The sequence below is a fragment of the Dendropsophus ebraccatus genome, chromosome 10, assembly GCF_027789765.1.
Source record: "Dendropsophus ebraccatus isolate aDenEbr1 chromosome 10, aDenEbr1.pat, whole genome shotgun sequence".
NCBI classification, from domain to species: domain Eukaryota; kingdom Metazoa; phylum Chordata; class Amphibia; order Anura; family Hylidae; genus Dendropsophus; species Dendropsophus ebraccatus.
In genome coordinates, this window is record NC_091463.1 from 80,789,611 (window position 1) to 80,803,975 (window position 14,365).

At 43.2% G+C, this 14,365-nt stretch overlaps 1 protein-coding gene across 1 annotated transcript; it reads right to left on the minus strand.

Moving 5' to 3' along the window:
• Positions 1-1,921: 1,921 nt before the first annotated feature.
• On the minus strand, positions 1,922-8,575 carry LOC138766183 (NTPase KAP family P-loop domain-containing protein 1-like). Its single transcript, XM_069943569.1, has 3 exons — positions 8,500-8,575; positions 4,608-6,250; positions 1,922-2,219 (listed from the first exon to the last, which is right to left on the minus strand). The coding sequence occupies exons 1-3, from the start codon at positions 8,567-8,569 to the stop codon at positions 2,022-2,024; spliced, it is 1,911 nt and encodes a 636-aa protein (XP_069799670.1). The 5' UTR covers positions 8,570-8,575; the 3' UTR covers positions 1,922-2,021.
• Between the last annotated feature and the right edge of the window lie 5,790 nt (positions 8,576-14,365).

A 14,365-nucleotide genomic window follows, 5' to 3' on the forward strand; every position in this document is an offset into this window, starting at 1 on the left:
CTATATAACATTTGGGTACCTAACAGTCTACCTTCTAAACAGGTGCGCAGTGGATACAGATAGCATAAAGGCTCAGATGGTGGGAACATATCTCAAGCACAGAGGGCTGAGGGTCAGGTGAGTTAGCCACAAAGCTTGGGAGTGATTTGCAGCACAATTGCATTTGTGAGAAGGAGATCTCCATGCTTAATACATGGGCTATCCACACATTTGTTACATCCCCTGCTGGCCGGTCTGTGTCCATGGCCCTCTGACCCTAGGTGTAGAGGCAGTGGAGGCCTGCAAGCACCTTTACTATACCATATAAAAATAATCAACACTAGAGATGAGCGAGTAATGAAATATTCGACTTTCGAGAATTTGAATCGAATAGGCACCGAGATTCCACTATTCGTATGAATATTCAATCCCATTATAGTCTATGGAAAAAAAATTCTCGCCACTTGGAAATCAAAATTCGACCACTTGGAGGTCACCAAGTCCCTCATAAAACCTCCCTATTCGATGCGGACACCTCTGGAATGACACTGGGACATGAGGGGGAGCATGCCTGGGTGCACCCAACACCCCAAAATCGCAGTATAATGCCACTCTCCGCAGTTGCAAAGGAAAAATATTTGTGAACGCTTTACGAACGTTTATGGCAATGTTCACACATTTCGTTCGTATTTCTTGCGCAGCGTTACATACATGATTCCAATGTGCGTCTGTAGAGCGTCATGTTATTCGCGTGTATCACGCATCATGTTGTACGAATGTTACTGGAACAGTATGTATCACGTGCCTTTTACTGGGCTACTGGAACAGTATATATCAGGTGCCCTTACCGGGCTAAACCAGGGACACTATAAGTCACTTGTACACACTATATATAATACGCAAGATTTGAGGTCATGTGGTTCAGCCATCCAATGACGGTAGACGTTGTTTTCGCTCTGCGTGTGTACTCCCAGGGTCCCTCACATCCTCCCTGCATGGTAATTGGATTAAAAAAAGCGCCAACTGCGATGGGAGGACTTTCGAATGTTTCCTGCGTATTTGCCACACTACTCGATTGAATTCAAATCTTTCGAATACTGCAATGTTTGATTGAATATCATCTCGATCGAATCGTATTCGCTCATCTCTAATCAGCACATAATCGATAATATGAATAATAAATCAGTCTCTTTTATTGTAATAATTAACAATAACATAAAATGTATGTGCTCATTCAATTAAAATAGATAATAAGTAATAAGTGATAAGTAATAATTCATTTTTTATTATATATATATATATATATATATATACTGTATATATATATATATATATATATATATATGTATATATATATACCAACAAAACACAACAATCACTGAACTCAGGGAGAACAGTGAAAAATTCCAATGGAGTACTCATTTACGAGTCTCCATTGATTGTCCCATACAAAATTTAGATAATGCCTAGCCTTGGTAACCCTTGTCTTATGTCGTTATACTCGCCACAGAGTTAGACTGTGACTCACAGGGGCCACCCTGGTGTTTCCCTATTTAGGTCCTAAAGCTCGCAACAGAGTGAGGACCTGAGGGACTACGTATCAGGGTGGTTTGGTGCTCTCCCCACTAGGAGGCACCCCATGGCAATGGGCTTCCTTCTCTGGAGAGAGGGATATCTGGCTATTCCCGTGTTTTGAGACTCGTAACTGAGGCTCCACGGACCCCTTTTTTGCATATATATATATATATATATATATATATATATATATATATAGTAAATATTCTACTTATATCGATATGGAGACACATAGGGGGAGATTTATGAAAGGGTGTAAATATACACTTGGTGTAAACTGCCCACAGCAACCAATCACAGCTCCTCTTATATTTTACCAGAGCTGAAAGCTGAGCTGTGATTGGTTGCTGTGGGCAGTTTACACCAGGTATATATTTACACCCTTTCATAAATCTCCCCCATAGAGTATAAATCACATACAACAAGGATACCGTGAACACATTAATATAGATCTTGTTCTGTTTTGTTTAAAAGAAAAGGTTTGGGGTCGGCAGGCTTAAAAATACAGCTGTAAATTCCACCCAGTCTACCAGGTTCATCTCCAGGGCTTCTCTGAGCTCCTTGTTATCACTGTATAGAATAGTCTTTCCAGTCAGATTTTGAGATTTTATCTTCTCCTTATATATCTTTAGATTATCTTTGTCTATATCTTTAAGCTCATCCATCTAAAACAAAATAACACATAACACATGAGAAAAATAATACATAGGATACATAATAATACATAGAAGGATATGTGACATGAAAAATAATTTCTACTGTACCTTACTAATCTGTTTTACAGAGTTTTATGACTCAAAACATAAAGAACTGTTCTTTGGTTAAAACAATTAAAGAAAAAACTGATTACACTTTGTTCTCTCTGGTTGGGTAAGTGCATGGCATAGGAATTGTCTCCTGTGTCATGTGTGGTGTCCCACTGTTAGTGTTCTTTGCAAAAGTCAAAAAGCTTTCTCTCAGGTTAAGTGGTGGATGGAGTATTTTACAGTTTCCCCACTAGGTGTCAGTGTTTTCTATATGTTTATGTTTTGCACAGCTGAGGAAGGTCATGGGTTGATGTTTCTTGTACCATGTGTTCTGTGCTGACCAATAGGAGGTGCTTTTTCTCTCACAACCTATCCTGGCTCTGTACACACACTCACCCCCTGTAGGAGGAGTTAGTTAGCTCTGTGTGGGAGTCTAGTCAGTCAGTGTGATCAGATGCAGACAGAGACCAACACTCTATTCACACATCTGTAGAATTTTGTTCGTACACGGTCAGTGTTCTGCGGACTGGGAGCTCCTAGGCAGTTTAAAAGTTTGCGCTAGGGGTCAGGGGGAGCAGCTGGGGGCAGGGGGGGCATCTGGGGATGGGGGAACAGCTAGGGTGACAGGGGGAGCAGCTGGGGGTGGCAGGGGCCGGGCGAGAAGGTGGGGTGGGGGGGCAGGGGGAGAAGCTGGGATAACACGGGCAGAGGGAGAAGCTGGGGTGGAAGGGGGAGATGCTGGGGTGGCAGGGGTAGATGCTGGGGGGCAAGAGGATAAGCTGGGGGGGGGGGGGCAGGGGGGATGCTGGGGTGACAGGGGCAGGGGGAGCAGCTGAGGGGATGGCTGGGGGAGAAACTAGGGGGCAGGGGGAAAACCGAGGGGATGGGGGAGCAGCCCGGGGGCAGGGGGGGCAGTGGGAGCAGCTAGAGGGCAGGGGGAGCAGCTGGGGTGACAGAGGCAGGCCGAGCTGGTCCCCACCAGTCCAGTTACGGGGCCGGGGTGAGTTTCCAGCACTGACAGCCTGTTACACACTGGCCCGGAAGCTCACTGTGCAGCCTCACTGTTCCCAAACTTCTCTCCTGCTCTGCGGCATACATGTAATTGTGATGACGTTCGGGCTCCGCACCGCAAGAAGTTTAGGCACCGCGGGGCTGCAGCAGTGAGCTTCCGGGCTGGTGTGAGACAGGCTGTCTGTGCCGAAAGCTCACCCCAGCCCCGTAACCGTACTGGGGGGGACCTGCCTACCCAACTTACCCCTAGCCGGTGGCGACCAGCAGCAGGACGGTTAGTGTGGGGGGCCAACCGGACGCTAACGCCGGTGCAGGGGTGCCAGTGGTGCAGTCCCTTTTTTGAACCAGCACTTGGTTCCTGCGCGCAGGGCCGGTCTATTCCTGGGCACCAGCCCTGCATGAAGCACTCGGGGAAGGCCTTCTGACCCCCAGTGTGACGAAACCCCCTCCCCTCTGTGAAGCAGTTCCATTAGAATCAATGCTTAATGCTAAGCCGTGCCGGGAATAGACTGGCACCGTGCACCTGTTCAAACAAGGGACTGTGGCATCAGCATCCCCGCACCAGCACCGATCCACTTAAAAGATTAAAGCGATGTACCTGATAGTATGTTAGCTTTAAAAAATGAGGAGACGATTGTGGATTACTGCATTACGATCCATGCTCCGCTGGACACTCCATTTTTTATGGAAAGCCCACAAACAAAAATATATCTCTCTCACTTTGTCACATTTCTTACATACGCTTCTGAGGAAGGGGTTCGGTGCCCTGAAAGACTGTATATACACTAGTGCACAGTGTCGGTATATACAGTACTCATCTAAATTGCTACATACCCTGTCTGCCACTGAGCTAACACTGAGAACTTTTATCAACATTGAGTACTCATTATCTAGCTTATTCATTTACCTTTTTTAAATATTCTGTGATATAAATTACATTTGTAATACAAGGGCCCTGTGGTCTCTTACCGTCATTTTTTATTGCTTTGTTATTTGATAACTGTAGCTATCTTGTTTTTAATAAATATACTATTTCACATTTTTCACTATACCCTGGAGGATTAGTCAAATTTGTTTCTTATGTTCACACACCGCCTTACTTTGACCATTTGACAGCCGTATTTTAGGACAGCCTTCTTTTTGAGTTCAAATAATTGCCGTTATTTGTATACTTTAATTGCGGCCGTCATTATGAAATAATGGACATTATTTGGACTCAAAATGTCAAATGGCCAAAAAAACAAATGGTGTGTGAACATAGCCTAAAACTGCACACAAACAAACAAAAAAACTGACCTTCTTACAGACAGCGTCTGTTGTCATTTCCATTAAATCCATCCTGCTCAGTGTTTCCTTCTTGAACCGTAATAAGTTAAAGCTATCATGTAGAAGTTCAATCTTCCTTTGGATGGTAGGATCTAAATTGACGGTGTACAGTCTTAACATGTTGGCATCTTTCACAGTGAACCCAGTGTCCTCTAGCAATTGGCAGAAGACATCTAGATCCCCATCTAACTCTAGAAGCTGTTTGATACTTTCTCTATTGGCGTTCAAGGCATCCAGCGACATATTATAAATCATGTACAGTTTTTTTTCAAGATAAGCTTTTTTAGCATCATCTTGTCCGTGATTTTTTCTAAAGCTTTGTTGCTCATCTTCAATACACTGTAGTATCCAGCTGAGAGAACACGGCCATTGGGCGGCCATTATCACCCACTTTAGAACTTTATGCTCATCTCTTTGATTATATGTCCTTTTCTTGATCAGTCTTCTAGTTATGCGAATGGAGTTCACAATCCTCCTCATGTTGATAACATTGTCATTGATATATTGACGATATTCTGGAGAGTTTATTATTTTTTCTGCTTCCCGGATTGAATGTGCTTCCTGGGTTGAATGTGCTTCCTGGGTTGAATGTGCTTCCTGGGTTGAATGGGCTTCCTGGGTTGGATCGCTTATAACACTATTCAAATACGATTCCTTAGTCTCATCATTCATTTCGGGTATAGAAAAAGGTAAAGTTACAATTCGGTTGAGGAACAGGTAACCATTGTTGGCCATGCCTTTCAGTAGGTCTGATTTTTCAGCACATTCAACAATGATACCAGGGTCTACAGCCAGGATACATATAAATGGAGCATCTGGATTAGACAGCAGAACATTTATAGCATGTAAGACCTCCACCACTCTATCGGGCAGACACTTATCCAGTTTGCTGATCTCTATGATAACTCTGATCTCCTGTTTTTTGTATATTGCCATCATCTGAAGGTAAGAGGTGATGATCTTGATCTCATTCTTGACATCATTCATGAAGCCCAACTGGGAGCTCATATCTGTCCTCTTCATTTTCTGCATCAGCTTGCCTTTCTGAGTCACAATGAGATTTCTCATCACTTTAAAGGCCGTTCCAGAAAGTAGTAATGAACTGCCGCCAAAGATGCTTACTGCTGTGTATAATATATAATCTGTAACACTGTCATATTCATCAGGCTTCTCAAGATTAACACATAGAAGAAACTTTAACAGTAAAGCACAAAACAGGAGCAAGATAACAACTACAGTAACAATCCAAACTGGGACATGTAGTATTTGCTTAGGAACCCATTCTTCTTTGATGCATAGAATTTTACATTTCTTTGATTTGACCCCAGCTGTTTTTTTATCTTCATCATTTTTTTCATCTTTGTACATTGCTCGATAAATACTAATCGGTATCAGTCCAAATGCATCCTCAATATCATCACAGAGAGCTGTAACCAGGCCGGCCCATAGGTAGTCACAGCCGGTACAGTGCCAGGCATTGAATTTAATAAAGATGTGACTTGTAGGATAATTCCGTTTTTCTTTTTTGGGAGGCTCATAAAATAACATGAGAAACACAAGTATGAACAGCTCCTTTACTGTCAGTTTCCTGTTTTCAGACGTGACAGATTCTTCTGTAAAAAAATAACATCTTTTAACACTTGATCGTTTCACTTAAAGACTATGGTGTAAACTGCCCCTAGCAACCAATCACAGCTCAGCTCTCATCTCTGGTAAAATGAAAGAGGAGCTGTGATTGGTTGCAGTTTACACAGTAAATATTTTACACTCAATCTGGGCCTGTGTACACATGTTTTTTCCTCTTCTTTTAAAATGACGTCCGTCATTTCACTGTTTGGCCGCCCATCAAAGCAATGACAGTTGTTGCTACACTATTCTAGTTCAGATGGACTAATTGGCCTTTGGGTAATTGAAAAGCCATCAAATTTAATAAGAAAAATGGTGAAAAGACGGTGAAAAAAGGAAAACTGTGTGTGAACAACTAAAAATTAAGGTCCGGTGTTTGCAAAATACATCCAAAAATAATTGACATGATCATTATTTTGACATTTGCGCAGACAATGTTCGTCATAATATACATTGTGTACTTGGCTTCCATGCTAACTCCAATGGAAGCGCTGTTCCATATCAGCTTGAACCCTGAGGACTCAGGGGAGCCTTACTCCTATCTCCCTGCCCAAGCACATTATATTATAATGGTTGCTAAGCAGTGCCTACTCAAGGAATGGATAAAATCCACCCTACCAACTCTCACCACTGTGATAGAGAGACTACAAGGTCTTTTCTATGTGGAACGTAGACTAGCCTTGAGAGATAAAGAAAAACGAACTGAACCGCTCTTCTGCAGATGGAGGCGCTTCATTGTAACATACTTTTCACAGGCAGAGATCCAACATATGATGCAACCTTTTACACAAACTACGCGGTACCTTACGGAAGATATGAAGGGATCTCTAGGTGCACTTAAATTCCAACGTCCTAGCAGTGAACCCTAACCACTCCACCAATGTTAACCTCACCTCCTCCCTCCAGTACGCCCTGGCAATTTCTGGATGCTCATCAACCACACCGCTAGGGCGGGCCATTGCCCTCCGATGGTGCAATATGATACTATTGCCTTAACGCTAGCGCTCTTGGTTATTTGTAGCCTCTGCAAATATTCCTCCTGGGTACCCGCACATGGGATTGATGTTGTTAATATTGTTTCTTTATGTTGTTATTTTCTAATTTATTTCTTCTTTAATTTGGTCTTATAGTACTTGCTCACTATAGGCCACATGGCTGAGAGGTCCCGGCTGGGACGTTTTCGTACTAATTTTCTAGTTCTCGTATGCCCGTGCAACACGACACTGAGATAATTATGCACTCTACTGTGTATCTTATTTTCTGTTTTTGTTGCGTACCTAGACGATGTTCCATTGTTATATACTCGGCCTGTCTTTTGAGATGTATCACTATAAACTTCGAGTAAACTATTATTTAAAAAATATATATATATACATTGTGTGCATTAGACGTCCATCACTCTCTTAACTTCAGTGCATTGCATTGAAGTCAATTAAATTGTAGGTATTCGTGTGTTCTAATTTTTTCCTTGCAGGATTTCCGTTTGGAGTCTATAATTCTATAACGTGTTCTATAGCACCTTATCTGAAGATTTATCACGTTATTGCATATTATATTGGACATCTTATCCTATTTTATATATTTATGAAGAGGTTCCCCTCTTCATTGTTGACAAGTACAGTCACTTGGCTGTGCATTATGTTAAGTCATCTAGTACTAGGCACTAGTCAATTCTTTCGGCGGAATGCGTAATCCGCCCGTGCATAGAATAGTGTCTATGGCATGGACGGAAATGCGCCCCGCCGCGTGTGGGGACGAGCAACGGAATATGCAGCGGATTATATGCGGATTAAATTGGTAAGATGGGTAACATGCAATATATATGTTTTGTGTTTCCTCTATGGACCATTTTTCTCCTTCCTATGATTGCTGGCCTTCCTTTTCCCTCCCCTTTCACTGGTGGATCAATTTGTTTACTTTTTTGTTGTTTGTTGTCTGTAAGATGAGGTGGCCCTGTAACCACGTGTAGTGTTCAAGTACAGTGGTCACTAACTTGTTTACCGCCCATCAGAATGTATATCTATCAGGTGCCACACCAAGAGCTGGAAGCTGTGATTTTCCGCTCCAGCCACTAGGTGTCTCACTCTCCCCTGTGCAGAGCTGCAGAGGTAAGGTTTAGCTATTAGCATTATGTTCGTACGAACATTTACGAACATGTTCGCTCATCACTATTAATTACCAATCCTATGAAAAGGCCATCAATCCATTTTGTCCAGAAAACCCTTCAAGTTCTTACCTGTAGTCGATGTTTGTGATGTTTGATTACTTGTTTCATTTGCATTGCTTCCAGGGTTATCGGAGGCCATTTTTACGGTGCAAAGAGTCCTCTGATCTGAACACCAAAGGTAAAAAAAAAATGTTATTTATTGTCAGCTATGTCTCTCCAACCGGAACTTTTGAGACGGTGACCCTTTAATACTTATTTCTTTTCTCTTTCTAATGCCTGAGTGACCTAGGTCTGTGTTGGGGGGAAAGGTCCTGCCCACTGGCACAGGATAAAAGCAGCCTACAGGTCACAGTGGAAGATGAGATTTTTTTTGCACCTTATAGTTTACAGCAAGGTAACCATGAAGCACCAAGTAGATCGCTTAACATCTCACCTGTAGTTGATGGTAGTTCTGTTTGCCCTGAGTTTCCAGATTTTTTACAAAGAAGGTAATCTGTAATGAAAGAAAACTTTTTTTTGTGTATGGTTATGTTCACACTAAGTTAAAAAAAAAAAGACAAATATGAGTGGCCTGATAGATTCTCAGGGTAACACTAAACTCAACCCTACAAACCGACTGTTTTTTCTAACTGAGAACAGGGAGAAGACGTGCCGCAGCATGGTCCTCTCCCGCTCTATTTGCCAATTGGTACTGGTCTGAACAGTCAGACCTGGACTGATCAAAACTTTTTACATGTCTCTATGACATGTCAAAAGTTTTTTGGAATGACAGTGATACATAAGGATGACACTACCAAACAAACAAATCTGTATTGATTCATTCTGGAGTCTGGTAAGATGATGCCTTCAGGAGACTTGATCCACATTAATCTCATTCACAAGCAGGGTAAAGATGAAACTAACCCCAGCTCTTATCGGTCCATCTCCCTTATTAATCCTGACGTAAAATTCTATCAAATTCTTGCCTTACGGTAGACTGCAAAACTCCCTAAGTTCATAGGTAGTCACCAAGTAGGATTTAAATAAAAACAAAAACAACAACCCAATTTTGCAATTTTTTTAGGGGGCATTGTTTCTATGCAGGGCACTTTACGGTAAAACTGAAATGTTATCTTTATTTTGTAGATCAGTTTGATTACAATAACCATATTTACATAGCTTTTGTGTTTTTTTTTACATAAGTAACAGTAAATAAATAAATATTGAGAGTATTTTTAAGTAACCTTTTTTTCAGCAGTATTTTTGTATATCTGTCATTTTGAGCCGAAGTTACAGACATGCACAAGGAGGAAGGATGATCAGCTGACCACACCTGCACGTACTGTATATCCTCTCCTGCTGGTGCATGGAGGTGTGAGCAATCACCAAGAAACAAGCAGCAAGGATAGTTCCAGCACCCAGTCGTCCAATTCCAATTACTTTAACCCCTTAGTGAACGCCGCACGCATATTCACGGCGGTCACTAATGGGCTTTATTCTGATGCGTACGCCTTTTAACGGCGGGCGCATCGGAATAAATTACCGCCCGGCGGCGGCTGCAGGACGGGTGATCAGCGGTCAGTGTGACCGCTGACACCCTCCTGTAACTGCCCGGAGCGGAGGATTCTCCGCTCCATGCAGTTTAACCCGTTAAATGCCGCTGTCAAAGCGTGACAGCGGCATCTAACGGGTCCCGCTAGATCCCGGACGGCGCGGCAGGTCCACTTACGTGATCGCGATGTCCCGCGGGTCCGGGGTCCCGATGTCTTAATGGTGATCCCGGGGTCCTAATGAAGGTCCCCGGGGTCAACATGGAGATGCCTGATGCTGACAGGGGTGGCTGTGGCTATTGCCTGTCAGCATGAGGCATGATACAATACATTGCAGTACATCAGGTACTGCAATGTATTGTATCAGTGATCAAAGAATTTTACACTAGTGTACAGTAATGTACACTAGTGTAAAAGTAAAAAAAAAGTGTGTACCAAACACAACACAGCCCCCCCAGCCCCCCCCCCCAATAATAAAGATGCATTACATTCCCCATACACAACAAAACGTGACATAAAAGTGATCAAAAAAACAAATCCTATACATATTTGGTATCGCCACGTCCGTAACGACCCAATCTATAAAACTATATCAATAATTATATCGCACGACACACGCTGTAAAAAAAAAATAAAAAAAAACAGTACCAGAATAGCTGTATTTTATCAATCCACTTTAGAAAATACGTCATAAAAGAGATCAAAAAGTCATATACATATAAAACTTGGTATCAATAGAAACTACCCGCAAAAAATAAGCCCAAAACCAGCTCTGTCGCGCAAAAGATGAGAACGCTATGGATCTTGCAATTTGGCGACAGTTTTTGTGGGTTTTTGCTAGGATGATAGTTTCTATTGCGCCAAAGTGATAATAGTTAAAAAAACCTATACAAATGTGGTATCGCCGTAACCGTAGCGACCCAGAGAATACATGTATTATGTTATTAGTGACCGCCGATACGGATTTTTACGGCGATCACTAATAGGCTCTATTCTGCTGCCATCAGCTCTTTATGGCGATGGTGCAGAATAGTGCAGCGGCGTTGGTAATGCCCGCAGCCCCCTCCTCTCAGCTACAGGAGGTAGCTGAGGGGTTGGGGCAGAGTGTGGGGTCAGTCCCGGCCAGTCCCCTCACCGGCGATCGCCGTTATTACCAGTATAACGGCGGCCACCGGTAACAGACATTGCCAGCGCAGCTGAACACTTTCATCTCTTCTCACCGTGAATCCACACCGTGAGAGGAGATGAGAACATGTCGCCCGTGAGAGGAGATGAGAACATGTCGCCCCCTGTCCCCAGAATTAACCCTAGTGACCTGGTCACTGACCCTCCCCTCCCAGGGCGGCCATCTGATCCAAGATGGCCGCCACCATCTCTGTGAACAGACTCTGTTCACAGTGATGGATTCCTAAAAATGATTAAAGCTTCATTCTCTCCACCACCGGAGGTGGCGGAGAGCATGGGGCAATGATCGGTGACCACCCGGTGTGGTCCCAGTACAAGTGATCAGTGGTATATACTATATACCACTGATCGCTTGTTCCAAATGGTGCCGCCACTTTTTTACGCCTGTCACCAAAGTCAAGTGCCCTGGATTACCCGTAAACACCCTGGATTACTTGTAACCACCCCAGATTATCTGTAACCACCCCAGATTACCTGTAACCACCCCAGATTGCCCGTCACCACCCCAGATTGCCCGTAACCACCCTAGATTGCCTATAATCTCCCCAGATTGTCCGTAATCTCCCCAGATTGCCCGTATCCACCCCAGATTGCCCGTATCCACCCCAGATTGCCCATATCCACCCCAGATAGCCCATAACCATCCCAGACAGCCCATAACCATCCCAGACAGCCCATAACCACCCCAGATTGCATGTCACCACTCCAGATTGCCCGTCACCACCCCAGATTGCCCGACACTACCCCAGATTGCCTGTCACTACCCCAGATTGCCCGTAATCTCCCCAGATTGCCCGTAATCTCCCTAGATTGCTCGTATCCCCCCAGATTGCCCGTATCCCCCCCAGATAGCCCATAACCGTTCCAGACAGCCCGTAACCACCACAGATTGCCCGTAACCACCCCAGATTGCCACAGACTGCCTGTAACTACCCCAAATTGCCTGTAACCACCCCAGATTGCCACAGACTGCCTGTAACTACCCCAAATTGCCTGTAACCACCCCAGATTGCTCACAACCAGCCCAGATTGCCCGTCACCACAGCAGATTTCCTGTCACCACCCCAGATTGCCCGTTGCAACCCCAGATAGTCAGTGAACACCCCCAGATTGCCCATCACCACCGCAGATAGCCAGTAACCACCCCTAGATAGCCAGTAAACACCCCAAGATTGCCCATAACCACCCCATATAGCCAGTAAACACCCCATAACCACCCCATACAGTCAGTAAACACCCCCAGATTGCCCGTGACCAACCAGATTGAACGTAACCACCCCAGATTGGCACAGACTGCTCGTAACCACCCCAGATTGCCCATAACCCCACCAGATTGCCTGTTGCCACCTCAGATAGCCAGTAAACAACCCGAGATTGTCCATTACCACCCCAGATAACCAGTAAACACCCACATATTGCCTGTAACTAAAATGACACTCCTTCTCTTCTGAGCCCTGCTGTGTGCCTATACAGGGGTTTATGCCCACATATGGGGTACCATTGTATTTAAAAATTTTGCAAATTTTACAAATTTTGGGGTGCTTTTTCTCCCCTGTACCTAGTGAAATTGAGAAATTTCAAACCAAACAAACATGTTATTGGAAAAATTCAATTTTTTTCATTTTTACGGTCTAGTTTTGAATACTTTCCTCCAATACCTGTGGGGTCAAAATGTGGGGTCAAAACGCACCTGGCTCTCAGAAACTTCTTCAGAAAAATCATGCACTGAAAATGCTAATTGGCGCTCCCTTCCTTCTGAGGCCCGCTGTGTGCCCACACAGTGGTTTATTTCCACATATGGGGTACCGTTCTACTCAGGATTACCTGCGTTACATATATTGGGGTGAGTTTTTTCCCTCTGGTCCTCGTGAAATTGAGAAATTTCAAACTAAACAAACATGTTATTGGAAAAATTAAATTTTTAAATTTTTACTGTCTTCTTTTGAATACTTTCCTCTAATACCTGTGGGGTCAAAATGGTCACCAAACCCCAAGATGAATTCTTTGAGGGGTGCACTTTCCAAAAAGGGTGACTTTTGGAGGGGTTCTATTCTGCTGACACTACAGGGGCTCTGCAAACGCTCCTGGCGCTCAGAAACTTCTTCAGAAAAATCATGCACTGAAAATGCTAATTGGCACTCCTTCCCTTCTGAGCCCCGCTGTGTGCCCACACAGTGGTTTATGCCCACATATGGGGTACAGTTCTACTCAGAAGAACCTGCCTTACATATATTGGGGTGAGTTTTCTCCTCTGTTCCTCGTGAAATTGAGGAATTTCAAACTAAACAAACATATTATTGGAAAAATTAAATTTTTTCATTTTTACTGTCTTCTTTTGAATACTTTCCTCTAATACCTGTGGGGTCAAAATGGTCACCACACCCCAAGATGTATTCTTTGAGAGGTGTACTTTCCAAAATGGGGTGACTTTTGGGGGGTTCTATTCTGCTGACACTACAGGGGCTCTGCAAACGCACCTGGCGCTCAGAAACTTCTTCAGCAAAATCTGAACTGGAAATGCTAATAGGCGCTCCATCCCTTCTGAGCCCCGCTGTGTGCCCATACAGTGCTTTACGCCCACATATGGGGCACCATTGTACTCAGGAGAACCTGCGTTACAAAATTTGGGGTGCATTTTCTCTAATGTTTATTATGAAAATGAGATACTTTAATCTTAACAAATATATTATTGGAAAATTTCTATTTTCCATTTTTTTCCGGCCTAATTGTGAATACTTTCCTCCAGCCACTGTTGGGTTAAAATGCTCAATATACCCCTAGATTAATTCTTTAAGGTGTCTAGTTTCCAAAATGGGGTCACTTATGGGGGTTTCCAGCATACAAGCCTCCTAAATCAACTTAAAAAAAGAACTGGTCCCTAAAAAAATCAGTTTTGGAAATTTCATGAAAATTTGATAATTTGCTGATACATTTCTAAGCCCCGTAACACCCTAAAAAAGTTAAATATGTTTACGAAATGAAGCCAGAATAAAGAGGACATATTGATAATGTGACTTACTAACTAATTTTTGTCATGTGCCTTTTTTTTTTTAGAAGCAAAGAATTTCAAAGTTCGTAAAGTGCAAAATTTTCAAATTTTTCATTATATTTTGATGTTTTTCACAAAAAACACACAAGACAGTGACCAAATTTTGCCACTAACATAAAGTACCATATGTTACGAAAAAACAATCTCAGAATCGCTAGCATACGTTAAAGCA

Excerpts from the sequence above, each read along its gene's own strand:
- LOC138766183 (XM_069943569.1), bottom strand. The coding sequence starts at position 8,569 with ATGGCCTCCGATAACCCTGGAAGCAATGCAAATGAAACAAGTAATCAA. Across the intron at positions 6,251-8,499 it reads ATCACAAACATCGACTACAG|AAGAATCTGTCACGTCTGAA; the intron begins GTAAGAACTTGA and ends ATTTTTTTACAG. Across the intron at positions 2,220-4,607 it reads CAGACGCTGTCTGTAAGAAG|ATGGATGAGCTTAAAGATAT; the intron begins GTCAGTTTTTTT and ends ATTTTGTTTTAG.